The sequence below is a fragment of the Nelumbo nucifera genome, chromosome 2 (genome assembly GCF_055504915.1).
Source record: "Nelumbo nucifera cultivar China Antique chromosome 2, China Antique-T2T, whole genome shotgun sequence".
Classification (NCBI taxonomy): domain Eukaryota; kingdom Viridiplantae; phylum Streptophyta; class Magnoliopsida; order Proteales; family Nelumbonaceae; genus Nelumbo; species Nelumbo nucifera.
Genome location: NC_142650.1, coordinates 4,478,166 through 4,496,650, shown reverse-complemented (window position 1 = coordinate 4,496,650; position 18,485 = coordinate 4,478,166). Strand labels below are relative to the sequence as shown.

Here is an 18,485-nt window from a genome sequence, read left to right as displayed (position 1 = left end):
CTGCAAATGAGATCTGGGAACAAGCAAAATCTACTTATTCAGAATTGCGACACTATGCCAAAATTTATCAACTGCAGGCAGCATCATCCACTTGTAGACAGGGGCAGAGGTCTTTATCTGCATATTACTCTGACTTGACCTCTGTTTGGAAAGAGTTGGACCATTACCAGAGTGTGGATTGGAAGTGTGATGAGGATGCAAAAATGTACAAGCAACTTGTCTCCCAACAAAGGGTGTTTGCCTTCTTACATGGTCTGAATCCTATGTATGAATCTATCAGAGTTCAGATTCTCAGCTCTAAGGATCTCCCATCAGTTCAAGAAGTCTATGCCCTTGTACAATCTTGAAGCAGTAGGGAGAATCCTCCGATATCTAAAGAAGTATCCGGGTGCTGGTTTGTTATTTCAAAAGCACGGACATTTAAAAGTTGAGGTTTATACTGATGCTGATTGGGCTGGATTCCAAAGTGACAGAAAGTCTACCAGTGGCTACTGCACATTTATAGGAGGGAACCTTGTTACATGGAGGAGTAAAAAGCAAAATGTGGTGGCTAGATCCAGTGCTGAAGCTGAATATCGTGCTATGGCCCACGAGGTAGCTGAAGGCATGTGGATAAAGAATTTGTTGAGTGAGTTGGGCTTCTTAGTGGACAAACCTATGTCTCTATTCTGTGATAACAAAGCAGCTATAAACATTGCTGCCAATCCGGTGCTACATGATAGAACAAAACACATTGAAGTTGACAAGCATTTTATCAGAGAGAAAGTCATCACAGGCGATGTGTGTACTCCCTATGTCAATTCTGAGAACCAACTTGCAGACATCTTTACAAAGGGTCTAAACCATTCCAGACATCATGATCTGTGTGACAAGTTGGGCATGATTGATATCTATGCTCCAACTTGAGGGGGAGTGTTAACAGTTGTTTATGTTCTCAGGTTTAGTACCGCAAGGGTACTATTGTAATTTTCTCTTGTCTTTATGTTGTACGACTGGGCCAGTATAAATAATAATACTAACTCTCGCCCACTGAGTTAAGGAGGGCTCTCAGTCCACTCGAGTCTCCTCTCTTCTCTCCCTCTCTATTCTCCTCTCCTCTCCTCTCTTCTCTAGTTCTTGCTCAACACTACCCATTAACCAACCAAGCAAATGTTTTTACCCTTGGAGGAACTGGTTTTCCCCAAACACCTTTTATTGGTTCAGCCTCCACCTGATTCCTCATTAGCACATTATAATCGACTTGACTGTGAAACTTCCATCTTTACATTCTTTCCACCATTTGACATCTGAAGCCTAAGGGTCAACTACCACCACCTGCAGATTTGCCAACAGCCCCACAAATTACTCCACCTCCCAATCAAATAAAGGTCTCCTAAAGTTAGGGCACCAAACCACTGCACCATTGATGATCTCATAACATTGGGCAATAGACACTCCTTTTCTTGCTCAAGCTATACAATCTTGGGCAAAGGTCACAAACCCTTCCAACTCCAATCCAATCATCCTCCCAAAATCTTAAACTAGACCCATTCCCCACTCTCCAAGAAAAGAAAGGCTGCATCAATGAATTAAACTTAATGATCCCCTTCTACACACTTACCCCATAAGATGACCTCACTTCCCTCACATCCCACCCAAAGTTTACCACCCCATACTTACATGCTACCACCCTTCTCCATAGAGCTTCCCTCTCCCTCCTAAGCATCCATACCCACTTCCCCAATAATGCTTTATTGAAGACTCCCACCCTTCACTCCCGATCTCCCATCTTTTTTAGCTCTACACACCAAGTCCCACTTAACCAAATGGAATTTCTTTCTTTCCACCTTAATGTTCCATAGGAAATCCCTTTGTAACCTCTCAATCTCTTCCACCACTGATGTCGGACCTTTAACAATGATAGATAGTATATTGGAAAATTTGAGAGGACACTTTTTATTAGTGTTATTTCCCCCCAAATGACAGTAATTTCCCTTTCCGGTCCAACAATCTCTGTTCAATTCTATGATTTCTATCTAGTACAGGTTGCCATGTGGAGGAGGCAACCACCCTAGCCCCAATTCGAAACTCCAGAAGGGAAAAAAGGAATTCTCCTAATAAATATCCCATATCTCCACCAAGGTCTGCCCCAACCATTGACAGCCCTAATTATCATCATTCTCTTCCTACATAATGGTATCCATCTAATGGAAATAATGACTTCATCCATTTTTTGGTATAGTTGCATTACATATATTCTTAATTGCAGTTGCTATGAGTAATTCAAACTCTCAACTCTGAAGCATGCCTCCACAATACAAGTTGTGCTTTCCCCAGTATCTGCTCCTGTCAATAAAAACTATATCTTTGGAATGCAATAAGTGGTTACTAGTTAGCAAATTTGTCTATAGAATGCAAATATGTGTATTGATGTTTTAACAATGGATATGACACTGAAAATAGCATAATGGCAGAATAGGACTCATGTAGAAAACCCATATAGTTAGGAGAAGGCTTTGTTATATATTTATTGATATCTTTTTTGAAAAAAAATCTAAATTGCATGTTTTTCATAAATACAGAAAATTATGTGAATAAAATAAGGCTTCCGACCAATGTTGGTACCTACTATCTGAAGTCTTGGGAGGGATGGACTGGATATGGACCTAACCTTACACACTTATTTATTTTTTGCACCTAGTAGCCATTCTCAGACTAAAACTTGCATTCTTATGCTTGTCAGTCCAACATTTTGCCGTTACACCAACCAATGGCTCCCATGGAAAAATATGTGAATAATTTGGGAAAATGTATAACACATGAATAATTCATATTTTCAAAGACACTGGTCCAAAAATTAGGGAAATTTTAATTTTATATATACTTTAAAATATTAAAATATATTTATATTTCACATATGCATATATTTAATATATTATACACATAAAATATACCAAGTTTTTTACTTCAAACTTTTCATATGAGAACATATTAAACACATAGGATGAGCATGCATACCATAGTATTAAACACAGTATATATGATTATTTCCTGTATCATGTCTATGACATGCACATGTTTACTAACTATGAGCATGCATACCATAGTATCCCATTTGGTAGACAAAGGATAAATCATGTGATGATTTGTCCTCTTATTCTCACACTAGTTACCACTTAATTGTGTCTATGATGATGTTGATACACCCTCTTAAGCCTCTCATACAGCAAGCTAGGTTATCTTATGCTTCATATGAGTAAAAGACCTGTCAAGACTCAAGAATATTCTTCTTTTTATGTAAAATTATCTATTAATTGAATAAACAAGAAGATAGCCTAGTACCAAATATGGTTACCTTTTAGCCCTGCACCTGACACATATATACTCAGACCATGCATACAGAGGCACATAATAAAGGTGGAAAAAGAAAGGAAAGAAAGAAAATCTTTATCTGTTGCTTCTCAAGGAGGACTAATGATTCAAAGGAAAATTGGCATGTTATAGCTTTCAGTCAAGCAACTAACAGTAGCATAAGTTATTGCATTACCATTAAGAAACTAAGTTGGTCAAAATATCTTTTTCACCGCTGATTAGGAAGTAAAGGATTACTGAGTATAGTCAGTTAAGTCAAGTTCATGTCCTAGTGGAAATCATCATAATTTTCAAAGGGCTTCTACTTGCATACTTCTGATAATTAAAGCTGATTATTCTACTTCATAATTATTGATATGTGGATACCCAATCCATCAGTTAGTGCATATGGAAGTGTGTTGTTCAGAACCCCAACAGGAAGGACTCATCTCTTTTGATTGCTCTTTCCCTCTTTTTGTTTGGTTGAAGATCGTCTTGTTTTCTACATGTATAGGGAAGCAGCTCAAGTTAATTTCTAGGTATGTCTTCTATTGTCACAATGCATAGAATATGCCACCAATAGGAATTTTATTTCTCCTTAACTGGTTGGCATATTGGACTAGTTTTATCATTCTAATGTTACTTTAGGACCATCATATAAACCTACAATGTTACTATACAACTATTATGTAACCCTATGAATGTCAGGATAACATCAATATATTAACCACAAAGCGCCTGATTAGAAATAGGTAAGAAAAAAAAAAGTGGAAACAGGATGATGACAGCTCTATGGGGAAAACTATATCTATAGAAGATCTGCAAAGGTGATAATTACAAATGATAATAGGATCAACACAGATTGAATCATATGACAAAAACTTCTTATTCCAAATAGTGGAAATATGAAGTAGTATAAGCAGTTTAATGTAAAAAAAACTAAAGGGCATGTTAAATAATGAAACCTTGAGGCCCAGTAGTGTAGGAGATTTGTGATCAACATCCATTGAGGTTACATATGTCCAGGCCCATCAAACAAGTACTGAAGTAATAAGTACGGTTATATTTTGACAGTTAAAAGCCTACACAAAATTCTCTTGAATTCAAGGTCAGCTTGCAATGTTACATATTAAGCCCACTAACCAATAAGATCCCAGAGTATGCTATAGCAACAAATAACAAATTCAAATAAACTAATGTATAAAAGAAGTTTCCATTGTAAAGCAATTTTATGATGTTTGCACTGGCACTTATCGATAAATAGCACTATCCTATTTATTACAAGCAACTAAAGAAATCAACAATCACCGAGGTGCTAGAGCATACCTTACTGGCTCCAGCAATAACACTCTTAATGAGTGGCACAATTTTGCTGCTTCGTACAATACTATATCCCAAGAAGTATTTGGCTTGAGATAAGGCAATTACAATGGCTGAAGCAGTTGTAAAGCCAGAAATCACAGAGTGACTGATGAAACGAATCAGCCATCCAAGCCTATAGAGATGCATGAAGACATGATTCAACAAATTGATATCAAGAAAAGGTAAAGAAAGAGACTAAAAGCATACACATGTATGTGCCCAGTCATATTGCCTTAGCATCAATTGTTATCAAGGCACATTTTTATTGATTTCTTATAGTGCTGGTAAAAAATTAACAGTTATTCATAGTGAGATTCTTCCTACATTATCATTTCAACAAATGTCCATTTCAGCATCGTCTTTTTCCACCATTAATGGAAAATTTACTCAGAAAGACAAGATAAAAAAAACAGAAGATACAAAGAGAACAGCAGAAAAAGCATCTAGTGCAAGATTCTCACCAAAGAAACACAAAAAGAAAAAGAAGACAGGAAAAAATAAAAGAAAGAGCGAGCAGAAAAGATGGTTCAAATTACATAATCATCCCCAAGAGTCAACCGTTTGCGATGTCATCCCATGTTACCCGGATACGGCAAGGACATATCTGGCTATGGTATTGGATATGACATTTGTACTAAAAATTGAAATATCCAACACAATACCACACCCTTGTACAGGTATATGGGTATCATTGATGTCATCTACAGGAAAGAAACAAGCTAGCCAACCACAGTGTTACTTGGATAGAGAAAACAACCTTAGAGCTTTACTTGGCTAAAAAAAGCTAATGAAATCCACAGAGTCAGCCTCAGCCATCAATTTGTTAACGCCAAAAGAGGTAAATAATCTAAGGCCCAAAAGAAAAGAAAAAACCTTGTCTCTGTAAGAAACCTTGAAACCAGAAAACCCAGAGAAAGCAACATGATCTTGCCCAAACTGTTCCTAAACCATGTTTCAGACCATAATCGATTTCAGGATCCCATCTCCAAAACCTCATATCTATTTCTGGCACACTAAGCATGCCTGTTTAGCCCACAATCCCCACATAGTTCCAAAAAGTGCAACCTTTCCAAGTTGTCTGAACATCTACACATCATTTTATGATATCAAATGTAAATCTGAACTTTTATCTTGGATGGATATATATTGCAACACCTCAACAGTTAAAATAGAAGTACGACCAGAGTTTGGTTAGAAAAATTGGATCCCTTGGATCTCACATTCACATCTAATAGAACACCTCATGAGGCAGAAAGTGGAAGAAATAATTGGTAATACCTCAAGAGCCCCATAATGCATTCCAATATTCCAACCAAAAGTGCCAGCAATATTGCAAGTTCCGTGTACAACTCATCAGTAGAATCAACAATGCTACCCAACACATTAGATACCAGGAGAGAAACCAATGCGACTGGACCAATTGCAAGCTGACGAGATGACCCAAAGATGGCATACACAAATACGGGAACTAAACCAGAGTCTGTTTATCAAAAGGTGAATCAGTATTATCTAGAGATGGATATTTATTGCAAAATTCAGATATAATTATTAGAGCATACAAGAACCATTAGGCATCTAATAATGTTATCAGCTGGTTGACATCCAGGTAAATGACGATCAACTGCAAAGCAACTTCACTGTGGTAAAGGGCAAGCAAACTGTTAAACCACAGTGGAATCTGATCCTCATCCAATTGGTGACATAAGGGTGGTGGCACTATTAGCATTAAATAGTAACCAGAAAGTGGTAAAGAAGAAAAGCAAGTACCTCCCAACAGATTGTACCAATCATATTGCACAAAACACTGCAGAAGCGTAATCTAAATACATGGTAATGGTCTCTGATAAACTTACACAGTCCATATATTGGATGAAGTCCAGCTAACCTTGCATAAGACATTGACTGTTCAATCATGACAAAAGTCAAAAGATAACGGTTAGGCGGCAGAGGTGTTCAAGTGCAGTTGCAGAAAGAAACGACTTTGTAATTCAATTTCAATCTAATATCCAAGAGAAGAACATAATTCACCCTTGTACTAAGAGAAAGAATGATAATTAAACTAGTTCACACGGTCGAGAGGGTATATACAATTCTTAAATAACAACAAATTTGAATCAACCTGGAACAAGAATAAGGGAGCTATATAATTTTCAGGAACTCGAGCAGCTAATGGCATGAAACCAAGCAAGCTATGTATTCATGGGTGAATTGGCATAAATTTAACCAAATTAGGACACTAATCGGCCAAAAATGATGGAACAAGAAGAAGTCGGACAAATTCAGAGACAAGAAACCCCGACAACCGAGAGAGAGAGAGAGAGAGAGAGAGAGACCTGAGGAACGAGCATGACTCCAACGGTGATGCCAGCCATGAGATCGATCTGAAGGTACTCTCTCCATCTGTAAGTACGGATCCATCGGGAGCAGGGGAGGAGGAGGTCAAGCCAATCGATACAGGACAAACGCAGGAACTTGGAGCGCCATTTGGAGAGCAGAGGAGGAATAGAAGCGGAAGGGGCCGTTGAGAATGATGACGAAGATGTGGGGTGTTGAAGAGGGATGACCTTCACCGGTCGATTCGGCATCGCGACTACAGAATAATTATCAGTAGCAGCGGCAGTAAGGTCACTCGAACTCGAGGTGGCATAAGTTATCTCCATGAGCTCCCTCGAGCAACAAGCGAAGCATCATAGCGTCCAGCCGTCCACCCAATCACCAATGGCGATTGTACTGCTCTGCTGCAGCAGCCACTGCGAATGGTCCTCCAGCAAACAAATACCAGAATATTTAGAAAGAAAAATAAAATAAAAAATCAGTGAGAAAGAGCAAGATGACGACTACTCGGGAAAAGGAGGACGAAGAAGATGACGACGAAAACGTCTGTAAACCCAAAATGGCCAAAAAACTAACGTATCGGTTAATGATCAAGTAAGCAGTTCGTTCGAACTTCACGAAATAACTGATGCCGGAAGGATTTGACCAATCAAAATCCCACGTTAATTAATTTTGATGAAAACCCGCCTGATTGATTACCAGCTTACCACTTTGCCGGTTGATTGGTTATACATTTTTCGGTATCATATGTCTTTCCGGCATGATAGGCAAATGCTAGAGAAAAAGAAAAAGAGATGTGATGATTGGTGATTTCACAAAACGGGGTCCAACGAGGCAATTTCTAAAATATAATTTATTTGGTGTAGCGAAGTTGTTATCAGTGGATGGATGTATGGGGACGGGATCCGAGATAATATTCAATAAATTAAAATAACTGTATTCTTATACAGGATGAATGATGCGCCACATCATCATCAGGAAATAAAAATTCTAACTCCGTTGCATGGCAACAAATCTAGTAGTCTCCTTATCCTGTCCGTGATTTTAACATCAATCCACGGTTTGAATTCATCCACCTGTACAAGCACGGGACCTACTTATGATCGTCTTTGGATCCTGCCCGCAAAAAACTCCACAGTACCACACTTTTAGTCTAAACAGTCGCACATGGGACCTACCAGTACCAGCGTACAAGTCCAAAATTGTCCTTCATTAGACTTTTTTACGCAAGTGTTAAGTCCGAATCTCCTGTCTCCACAACTATGCTCACCTATGCAGGGGGAGGTGTTTCACGGAGTTCGGATCTCCTTCTCACGAGAACCCTGCCCACGTCTATCCACAACACACTATCCCCGTGAATTGGGAACATCTCCCCTTGCATAATACTATGCAAAGGATGAGATGTTTTTCATATGTGGCTGCGATAAACGTGGGCACAAGATCCGGACTCCAAATCAGGGGGTAGTGTGTCGTGGGTAGACGTAATAGCAGGAAGTTGCATTTTATTTAAGGACTCCAAATCTCCTGTCCACACAAACTCTGCCCACATTTATCACAGTCACACATGGAGAACATCTCAACCTCTGCATAGTATTATGCAGGGGGAGATGTTCCCAATTGACGGTGGGTATTGTGTTGTGGGTAGGAGATCCAGAGTCATTAAATAAAACACAGCTTCCTACTATTTCGTCTTCATCTTAATCTATATGTTAAAATAATGAAATATAGAAATTTTTTCTTTTTCTTTTTTTTTTGAATTTTGAATTTTTTTAATCCAAGTCATTTTCAAAACAATCAATTAGAAATTATATTTTTCCCAAAAACATCTTCCTAAGATCTCTCTCTCTCTCTCCCACACGTTACAATAACTTAAATAATTTAACATCCTAAAATTTATCCTAAACAACCTCTCCCACTATCCCCAACTTTCTCCTAAGTTATCTCTAATTTAGTACAGAGTCTCTCCTAAAATATCTCTAATTCTTATTTATCTTCTCCCCCACATTTTATCTACATCTATCTAAAGAAAGTTTGAATTAAAAATTTTAAGAATTATTTAAATATTCTAACAAAATTATTTAATAACTTTAAAATATTTATTAAAAAGATAAAAAAAAGTAACTATAATTGATATAATAATATTCATAGTATTAATAATTATATATTTTTACAAAATTCATCATGAAATTATGTACAAACAATATAAATTATGATTTTCTGGATTATTCAATCTCAATGTTATTCAAATAATAAAAATATAACATTAAAAATGAAATATTATTTAAATATTTTAATAACCAAATATCTTAAATAATAAAATATTAAAATTAATATTTTAAATCAATTAATAATATATTTTAAATAGTTACTAAATAACATTCAATTATAATAAATAGATTAAGATTTTAAATATTTAGTTAAATAACTAAATATTTTAAATAATGAAATATTTAACATAACTAGATTTTAAATAGTTAAAATAACAAAATTATGTATTATTAGTATTATAATTTTATGGACTATTAAATTCAACAAGTAATTAATATTTTAAAATTTAAATAATGATATTATTTCAATAAATAAATAATATTAAAAATAAATAATTTCATTTAGACCAATTAATAATTCTAGAAAACAACTTTCAAAAAAAATTATTGTTTATTAATAATAATTTTTAAAATTTAATCTTTATTTATTATATATTTATCTATACTAAAATTAATATTCATCGTATTTCAGTAACTATTTATTTATTTTTGTGATAAATATATTTTCAATAATTATGTATAGATCTATTTTTGTTTTGTTATTTAATAGAAAATTTTCAATAACTATTGGAGTTTAAATTGCTGTTATTTAGCTTTTTAAATTTAGTTTTTTGTGTATTTCGCTATAAATTTTAAATAATTATTGGAGATTAAACTATTGTTCACGAGTTGGTTCATTTTAGTTGTAGGTTGTTTAGCCAACCAAATCTACCTAGTCAGGTTGGGGGTTGGTCACTCAGGTTATATCGGTTTGAGTCAATTTTCGGTTTGATCGGTCGGTTCAAAAGATTTAAACTTAAAAAATTAAATTTATGATATAAACTATTTTAACCTAAGAAATATTGGAATTTTCCACTTTCTTGTATATATATATATATATATAGTCGAGTCGTTCGATTTTAATCAGTTTACAAATGGCCAAAGCGAAAATGATCCAACCCATTTGGGTTAGGAAATCATTGAACCAAAGTTGACTAAAAATACTAGAAATCGGGTTGGTCAATTTCATTAGTTTGATTCAGAATGGCAACGAGGTATGGCGGGGACGGGGAGCCTCTCCCCATCCTCATCCCCATCCCGTTAACGGGGACAAAGTTATCCCCATCCCTGTCTCCATGGGAATCCCCACTTCTTGTGATTCTTTATAATGTCAACCATTATGTTTTTGTTTTTATTTTATTTAAAAATAAAATAAAATAATTAAAATTTACAATCCTAGTAGAAAAGATTCAAACATGTTAAACCATATTTTTAAAAATATTAACATATAGACTCTCTCCCACATGTTACAATAATTTAAATAATTTAACATCCTAAAATTTATCCTAAACAACTTCTCCCACTATCCCCAACTTTCTCCTAAGTTATCTCTAATTTAGTAGAGAGTCTCTCCTAAAATATCTCTAATCCTTATTTATCTTCTCCCCCACATTTTATCTACATCTATCTAAAGAAAGTTTGAATTAAAAATTTTAAGAATTATTTAAATATTCTAACAAAATTATATAGTAACTTTAAAATATTTATTAAAAAGATAAAAAATAACTATAATTGATTTAATAATATTCATATTATTAATAATTATATATTTTTACAAAATTCATCATGAAATTATGTACAAACAATATAAATTATGATTTTATGGATTATTCAATCTAAATGTTATTCAAATAATAAATGTATAACGTTAGAAATGAAATATTATTTAAATCTTTTAATATCTAAATATCTTAATAACAAAACATTAAATTAATATTTTAAATCAATTAATAACATATTTTAAATAATTACTAAATAACTTTCAATTGTAATAAATAGATTAAGATTTTAAGTATTTAGTTAAATAACTAAATGTTTTAAATAATGAAATATTTAACATAACTAAATTTTAAATAGTTAAAATAACAAAATTATGTATTATTAGTACTATAATTTTATGGACTATTAAATTCAACAAGTAATTAATATTTTAAAATTTAAATAATGATATTATTTCAGTAAATAAATAATATTGCAAATAAATAATTTCATTTACACCAATTAATAATTATAGAAAACAACTTTCAGAAAAAAATATTGTTTATTAATAATAATTTTAAAAGTTTAATCTTTATTTATTATATATTTATATATACTAAAATTAATATTCATTGTATTTCAGTAATTATTTATTTATTTTGTGATAAATATATTTTCAATAATTATGTATAGATCTATTTTTGTTTTGTTATTTAGTAGAAAACTTTCAATAATTATTGGAGTTTAAACTACTGTTATTTAGCTTTTTAACAGTAGTTTAATCTCCAATAATTTAGTTTTTTGTGTATTTCGCTATAAATTTTAAATAATTATTGGAGATTAAACTATTGTTCATATGTTGGTTCATTTTAGTTGTAGGTTGTTTGGCCAACCAAATCTACCTAGTCAGGTTGGGGGTTGGTCACTCAGGTTATATCGGTTTGGGTCAATTTTCGGTTTGATCAGTCGATTCAAAAGATTTAAACTTATAGAAATCGGGTTAGTTAGTTTCATTAGTTTGATTTAGAATGGCAATAAGGTAGGGCAGGGACGAGGAGCCTCTCCCCATCCCCAACCCCATCCCGTTAATGGGGACAAAGTTATCCCCATCCCTGTCTCCATGGGAATCCCCACTCCCTGTGATTCTTTATAATGTCAACCATTAGGTTTTTGTTTTCATTTTATTTAAAAATCAAAATAAAATAATTAAAATTTACAATCTTATTAGAAAATATTCAAACATATTCAACTATATTTTTAAAAATATTAACATATAGACGTACGTGTACATATATATATATATATTAACGGGGATCCCATGGGACAGGGATCAGGGTCCATGTGAGGCAATGAGTGCTCTTCTTGTCCCTGCCAACCGGGATAAAAATTTCTCCATCTCTATCCCCGCGGGGGGAAAATCATTCCCATCCCTGCCCCATTCAAGACAACTCCCCACAGGGGTCAGGGAAATGGAGAAAATTGCCATCCCTAAACCTTATTTTAAATAAAAAAAAAAGATTTACACACCTTGCTACATAGTATAAATAAGCCTTTTTTTGAAGAAAGCCTATATTAAAGTTAATACTTAAAAAAATTAATAATAATATTAGGTGGTCTAGCCGTCTAGATGAGCCGCAAGATCCCTTCACATCCGAGAAACAGGTGGGTTCATGTAGAGAAGGTCCCTACTGTATTCAATTTTGGAACCGTTTAATATAGCAGGTTCCAAGAGCTCTCCGGATTAGTTCAGGTAAAAAAAAAAATTGTTAAGACAATATCCCTTTCTTTTGGCTACTGTAATGTCAAAAAGATTGAAACTTTGAAGTTTGAACAACTTATGTTTGTCTGGATGATTGCTTCGAGCAGGGTTTAGCTTGTGAGGCCCATGAATTTATTATTGGCGTGTAAACTCATCATGATTCTACAGCCCGCTGAACAGTTAAACATTCAGCTAATCCAAATTCGTTTACTTCAGTGGTTGAATCTGAACAATAAAATCCAACACCACATTATAACCTGTTGCTTCAAACAAATGATCGGGAGTACTCTAAATATTTAAGCCTTGCAACATTTTAGAGAAAAGATTTCAGTTCAAAAAGGCATAAAAAAGATGACATTTTCTTCAAAAGTGACTCGGAGAAGCCGAGAGACTCGGTGTTATTTGAAACAGTTAGAAAATGTTCAATCTAACAAAAAATGTTAAGGGACAATATAAAATGCATACATGGCGTTATCCTGGCGGAAATGCATTGCAGTGGAAATCAGAAATCTACATTGAGCCTGTCCGTACTTTTCCTTTACAAATTTTGATAAGTTTCCCTACCTTTTTCTTCAAACCAAACATAACCTAAAGGTCGCAGGTAATGTGAACTCTATTTGTACAGATTCGCCACTCTATATTAATGTGGCATTCCCAAAAATGTGCCAACTGACCACGTGCACGGTCGTAGGCAGATAATCGAAGCAATGAACTCGATGTGCTTGGATTCTGGATTTGGTGGTCATGAAGCTAACAATGTGGCGGCACCCACACTTGGATTGTCAATTTTAACCTATAGACGACAAAAAAGAAAAATAACGAACCAATACAACTCAAGAGTAGAAACAGAACTGCAAGCCGGAAAAGGAAAGGTAAATTTGTCACTTCGAAAATTACAGGATTTGGCTCCAAAAATATATATATAGCGTGTTGCAGAATCTACAAAGCAATTAACCTCTTACTACTACGGTAAGAGTGACCGGACACAACCAGAATCTGGTCCGAGTTTTACAACACTGCCTCTTACTGCACCTTACATTGTTACAGTGGAAGGATGAACCCATGAGGACTGCCTGAACCCTTGGGTTTTCACTTTCTACTTCCAGCCTTCAAACCGAAACACTGTATTATGTATAATCTATTTATTTATTTTGGGTAAGAATTCATCCTTTTTAATTTTAACAATAAAAAGTGAGCACACAAATTTAACTGATCCATAACATGGAATATCATCATCCTTGTTATCAGCAACATCCAAAAAAGCCCTTGCCCCAGGCTCAAACCAGTTGTTCTTTTGAGATTACGAAAAAAAAAAAAAAGTGGAGTAAAAAGGGCACTTTCCAACCACATGCAAATAATAGTGGTATAGCTATTTAAACACGCTATTTGCTGCTTCCCCTGGCTATGTATAGCTATTTAAACACGCTTATAGACAAAAGAAAAGCAAACCTGCAACATATAAGCAGCAAGCACGCGTACCATGTAATTAAGACTGTGATTGCGCATGTTCAGGCTTGTGTGTGAACTCATAATCAAGATGAACAAAGGCACGCTCAATCTCAGGAAGGAGCTCAAGCTTCTCCTGCAAGGACTCCCCGATATCATGTGCCTCCCGCAAAGGCATATCCGATGGCAAGACAATATCAACCTCAACAAAGTAATGTGAGCCAAAGGTGTAAGCCCGTACGGTGTCTATGTGCCTTACAGCCTTGTGATGGTTCCAACAAAGATACGTCAACTTCTGTAGAAAGTCTGGTGCTGCCGACCTTCCTACTAGGGAGTTCACATTTTCCAGCACTGTCATGGACCATGTGCGGATGGTATACAGAGCCAGCTGCAGTACATTGAAATTCATATTCATAAAGTTACAATAGAAAAAGATGAAACAGTCAAAGACATCTCTCTCTCTGTCTCTGCTCTAATATATGGCATTATGTATAAGGATCTAGATCACAGCAAACGGGACCCACCTATCTTGTGAGACAACTCTAATAACGATGTGATGATCAGATAAGGGCGTTTTCATGGGAATAGCTGTTGATAGTGTGAGTCCCCATGTGTTCACCCCCTCATTGACTAGAGTATTTAAAAATTCAACAATTTTTACTGTCTAGATTCTTGAACCAAAAAATGATTAACGCATTGGGGGTCATACACTTGCTCTCATCTGATCAACATTCTAATATAAATGCCAACATCTGGTTGCAGAAAGGAAGAGTAATAATGATGGTCCCAGAAAAGGTTATCTTGTAAATAGCTACTATAATCCAATATAGTCAATTTCTTGTACAAGGAGATATGAATGCCACCAGCTATCAGTGAATGTATGCGCTGTAGGTCTGTGTTGATCATGCACTCTCATGTTGTGTAATACCGTATGTATGATGGTATGGTGATTGATCTCAATGCTAATAGTTGTAAGGAAATCCAATCATGAGTTATCCACTTATCCCATCCTAATACAATAAGAACACATGCAAAAAGAGAAAAAGTTGTATCACTTACAATAATAGCTCCAATAGGATCCATCCAGTCATCAATATAATTGGCCAGAAGAGCAGCAATAAGTCCAATGACATTTGTGATGACATCAAAAAAGTGATCCTGAGCATAAGCTTTGACAATCTCATTGGTGAAAGAACGACAGTAGAAAACCAGGAAGAGCTTCACCAACGTTACAGAGAGCATAATACCAACCACCCATTGTTCCTGCTCCTTGGTCAAGTTGAACTCACTCTCCTGAAGTAAGGTTGAGAAGAATATATGTTTTATAAATTAACCATACTATCATGATGGCTCTCAGGCCTCAGTAATCAAATCATAATTCCTCAAAAAAAAAAAATATTGGTTTGCTTGGGCTTGAGAAAGAACACTGCCACTTACATCAGATAAAAGTGTGCGCAATGACTCCAATATTATCTGCAGACCAAGTGTAGCCATAACAGAGGCAAAAACAAGAATTCCCTGCACGTTATATTGTGGAGCAGGAACTAAGTATCCAACTCAAGCAGTTTTATTACTAAAAATAGAAATAACAGAGTTAAAACTTTGTAATGTTTCATATTCCCATTAAAATTGCCAATCCAAGCATCAAGCATGTCCAGGTATCAGATTCAACAACTTGGTAAAATGACTTGGGACATCATTCTGTATCCCTAGCAAGGCCTATAGTTAGCACTCAGACAATATGGTGTTCCAGGTGGGAGCAGGAAATGAAGTAGGGATGCTTGTGATAACATTGAACTAAAGAAGATAAATTATAAAAGAAAAAAAAAGAAAAGGAAGTCAGAACACAAATAGAATGGACTCAAAATGTGTGTGTGTGTGTGTGAGAGAGAGAGAGAGAGAAAGAGGAGTAAAGGGATAAGAAATATAGGTGCGAAACAGTGAAAAATGCAGTAATTCAAAACATAGTAGTAACCATATTCACAAGGCCCAACAGAAAATTGACTGAAATATTTTTCCTGAAATAGCCAATTAGAAAGAAACAGTATTAACCAAAACATCATACTCCTGCATCAGCTGCACCTAGACAATACAATTTTGGAGGCTTGAAGAGAAACAAAATGTATGTTGGAGGTAGAATGGAAAAAGACCATATAACAAATTTCTATGAAAATCCATGATTTCTCAAGCAATGGGAGTTTTTTTCGTTATCATATGATCACTTCCTATTCCTATTCCCGATAAACCATGCACAAAATATGGGAGTTTTTTTTGTTTTTGTAGACATGTATTCTTTGAGTAATTATCCCCATCACCTAAGATGAATGTGTCCAAATCACTCCACCCTTTTTGTAATCATAGTAAACCACAAACACCAAAAAGGCCAAGAATTAGAAAGCATAATCTACACCTTCCGATGACAAAGCAAAAAAAAGAAAAGGTTAAACCCTAAAAAACATCATCCTTAATCCTTCTTAATGTAAGATAAATAAATAAATATTTGAAGCAATGAGCATTTTATGTGCAAGCACAACAACTGTAATAAAAAGTCAATGCACATCCACATGAACGTATTGGCCTTGTACTACCATAACAAATGATAGCAGAAGGGACTGACCAATGGCTGCATCCGCTTCTTTCCAATGGGGTATTGATATGGGTTTGGTGTCTGCATAGAGAATGCTGTAAACCACAGAATAAAACCTGATAAAAGGTCAAGGAGTGAATCTAGTGTGGATGCTATAATCGCCAATGAACCACTCCTAATGGATGCGAAAACTTTAGCACCAAAAAGAATCATGTTTGCAATATTTGAAAGTCTGATGGCAAGTGTCTCACTTCTAGCCATCCTGTCCCGTTCTTCCTGAAACCAGTACAAGGATTATTTCAGTTCAAGACATTTCCATCTAGATAAAGCTTAGAAATGCTCTGATCCTGATTTTAGAGAATAGAGTAACCAATTGCAGATACACCTTTGACATTCCAGGGAGAAAACCACGCTCTGCTAAGGCATCCATTTCATTGAATCCCTCTAACATCTCTATCTGTTGTTGGTAATACTCAGCCACAACATCTTCTGGACCTGGAACCATCAAGCAAATCAATTGAGTTCATATTTATGCAATATCTTACCACGCCATATCACCAATTATTAGGACAGTAATATTATAGATTGATTGCATCTATTTTAATCCAGTTCTAGAGCTGTCCAAATTCTTTCAAAAATATATGCTAGAATTTACATAAATAAATATAAGAACAAGCGAAAATACAGGGGGCTCTTATTTCATTGATTTGCTTCCGCAAGCACTCAAGGATTCGACCTCTAAAGAGGTTAGCAAAGTTCTGATCTCAAAGTGAGCAATCAGTTAGGGAAAACCACTTGAAAACTAACAAAGAAGTTTAAGAGGATAAAAGCAGTTTTATGCAGACTACAAGGTACAAGTGAAATTTAGAGGATAAATCCATCATTCCGTGGTTGAACTTACAACTCAACCTTTTGGATAGACTTGGAAATCAGCAGAAGGCTACTTAAAGGCTCCAAGAGAAGATATTTCGGAATCAAGAACATCCTCAATCTAAACAAGTGGATTTTTGCAGGAGATTCAGGAATCAGGACCATCAAAGCAGTCCTTGGAGGAAATGTTTTTCCTATCTCTGCACACACTATTTTTCCACCTAACCAAATAAAAGCACAGCTCAAATGAATCTTAGAAGAAGATAATTGTTGCAAGACGCTACTGACAGATTAAACTAATTCAACACCTAACTTACATGTTGTTTTTATGTTGACTCTTACGACAACAAACTTAACTCGTACAAAGCCTCTTCTTTCTTCTAGGAGATAAGTATCAAGAATAAAGAATTGAGTCGGAACCACGACTAAAATAAGACCGGCATGAATTAGTGAAGGGAAAAGAAAGAGAGAGCAGAAAAAGGCCAAGCGCATCAAAACATGCCAAATGAAGGAAATCGGTGACAAAAGGCAAGAGTCAACTGATAATATTTCCATTTAAAAATCAGAGGGAAATGGACGAATAATTAGAAGACGTCTATAGACAATACATGAATATAAATTAAAAAGAAATGACCTCGAACACCAAGGCAGTCTTGAAGGCCACGCGGCGGCTTTTCTTTGTGGTCGGAGAGCTGAAAGCCATCGAAGTTTAAACGCCAGGACTTCTCTTCGCTTCCAGATTCCGGCAAGAGCCGCTCCTCCGATCCATCGGGATCACCAGAGTGAGTCGTCGGGCTCATTATTTTCGGTTGAGAGGAACTGACCAAACCCTAGAAAGCTGGAAGGAATATGAGATATCTTGTACGAGAGAACGAGCGAGCGAATGTATAGGTTGTAGGATTCCAAGTTTATATCAGAATCGAGTCAAAAAAAAAAAAAAAAACAAAAAAACAAGGAAAACTTCAAGTGCTTACTCAAAGTGCTCATTGTGTGTGCCTACCTGACTCGATTC

General features: G+C 35.3%; 2 protein-coding genes across 6 annotated transcripts in view; both read right to left on the bottom strand.

Moving 5' to 3' along the window:
• The window catches only part of LOC104594642 (sulfate transporter 4.1, chloroplastic-like), a 47,753-nt gene extending 40,161 nt beyond the window's left edge, over nt 1-7,592 (bottom strand). For both annotated transcript variants that reach the window (XM_010255033.3, XM_010255034.3), the window contains exons 1-4: nt 7,026-7,592; nt 6,546-6,594; nt 5,971-6,172; nt 4,657-4,825 (exon numbers count right to left, since the gene is read on the bottom strand). In XM_010255033.3, the coding sequence (XP_010253335.1) occupies nt 4,657-4,825; nt 5,971-6,172; nt 6,546-6,594; nt 7,026-7,352 (747 nt within the window). In that variant the 5' untranslated portion in view covers nt 7,353-7,592. The remainder of the gene's footprint in view (nt 1-4,656; nt 4,826-5,970; nt 6,173-6,545; nt 6,595-7,025) is intronic.
• A 5,418-nt stretch (nt 7,593-13,010) lies between these two features.
• LOC104594640 (metal tolerance protein 11) lies at nt 13,011-18,485 on the bottom strand. 4 transcript variants are annotated; one of them, XM_010255030.3, is made up of 7 exons: nt 18,108-18,485; nt 16,989-17,098; nt 16,634-16,879; nt 15,454-15,534; nt 15,076-15,309; nt 14,050-14,404; nt 13,011-13,363 (listed from the first exon to the last, which is right to left on the bottom strand). In XM_010255030.3, the coding sequence occupies exons 1-6, from the start codon at nt 18,271-18,273 to the stop codon at nt 14,057-14,059; spliced, it is 1,185 nt and encodes a 394-aa protein (XP_010253332.1). In that variant the 5' UTR covers nt 18,274-18,485; the 3' UTR covers nt 13,011-13,363; nt 14,050-14,056. The 4 variants fall into 4 exon arrangements, with proteins under 4 accessions (XP_010253332.1, XP_010253331.1, XP_010253334.1 ...); XM_010255029.3 differs by lacking the exon at nt 13,011-13,363 and having other exon boundaries at nt 13,712-14,404; XM_010255032.3 differs by lacking the exons at nt 13,011-13,363; nt 18,108-18,485 and adding an exon at nt 17,513-17,701 and having other exon boundaries at nt 13,712-14,404.

What these genes read in the sequence shown, in the direction of transcription:
- LOC104594640 (XM_010255030.3), bottom strand. Translation starts at nt 18,273, where the DNA reads ATGAGCCCGACGACTCACTCTGGTGATCCCGATGGATCGGAGGAGCGG. An exon ending in TGCGCACACTTTTATCTGAT is followed by an intron (nt 15,310 to 15,453) that starts GTAAGTGGCAGT and finishes ACCTTACTTCAG; the next exon opens with GAGAGTGAGTTCAACTTGAC. An exon ending in ATCCTATTGGAGCTATTATT is followed by an intron (nt 14,405 to 15,075) that starts GTAAGTGATACA and finishes AATGTACTGCAG; the next exon opens with CTGGCTCTGTATACCATCCG.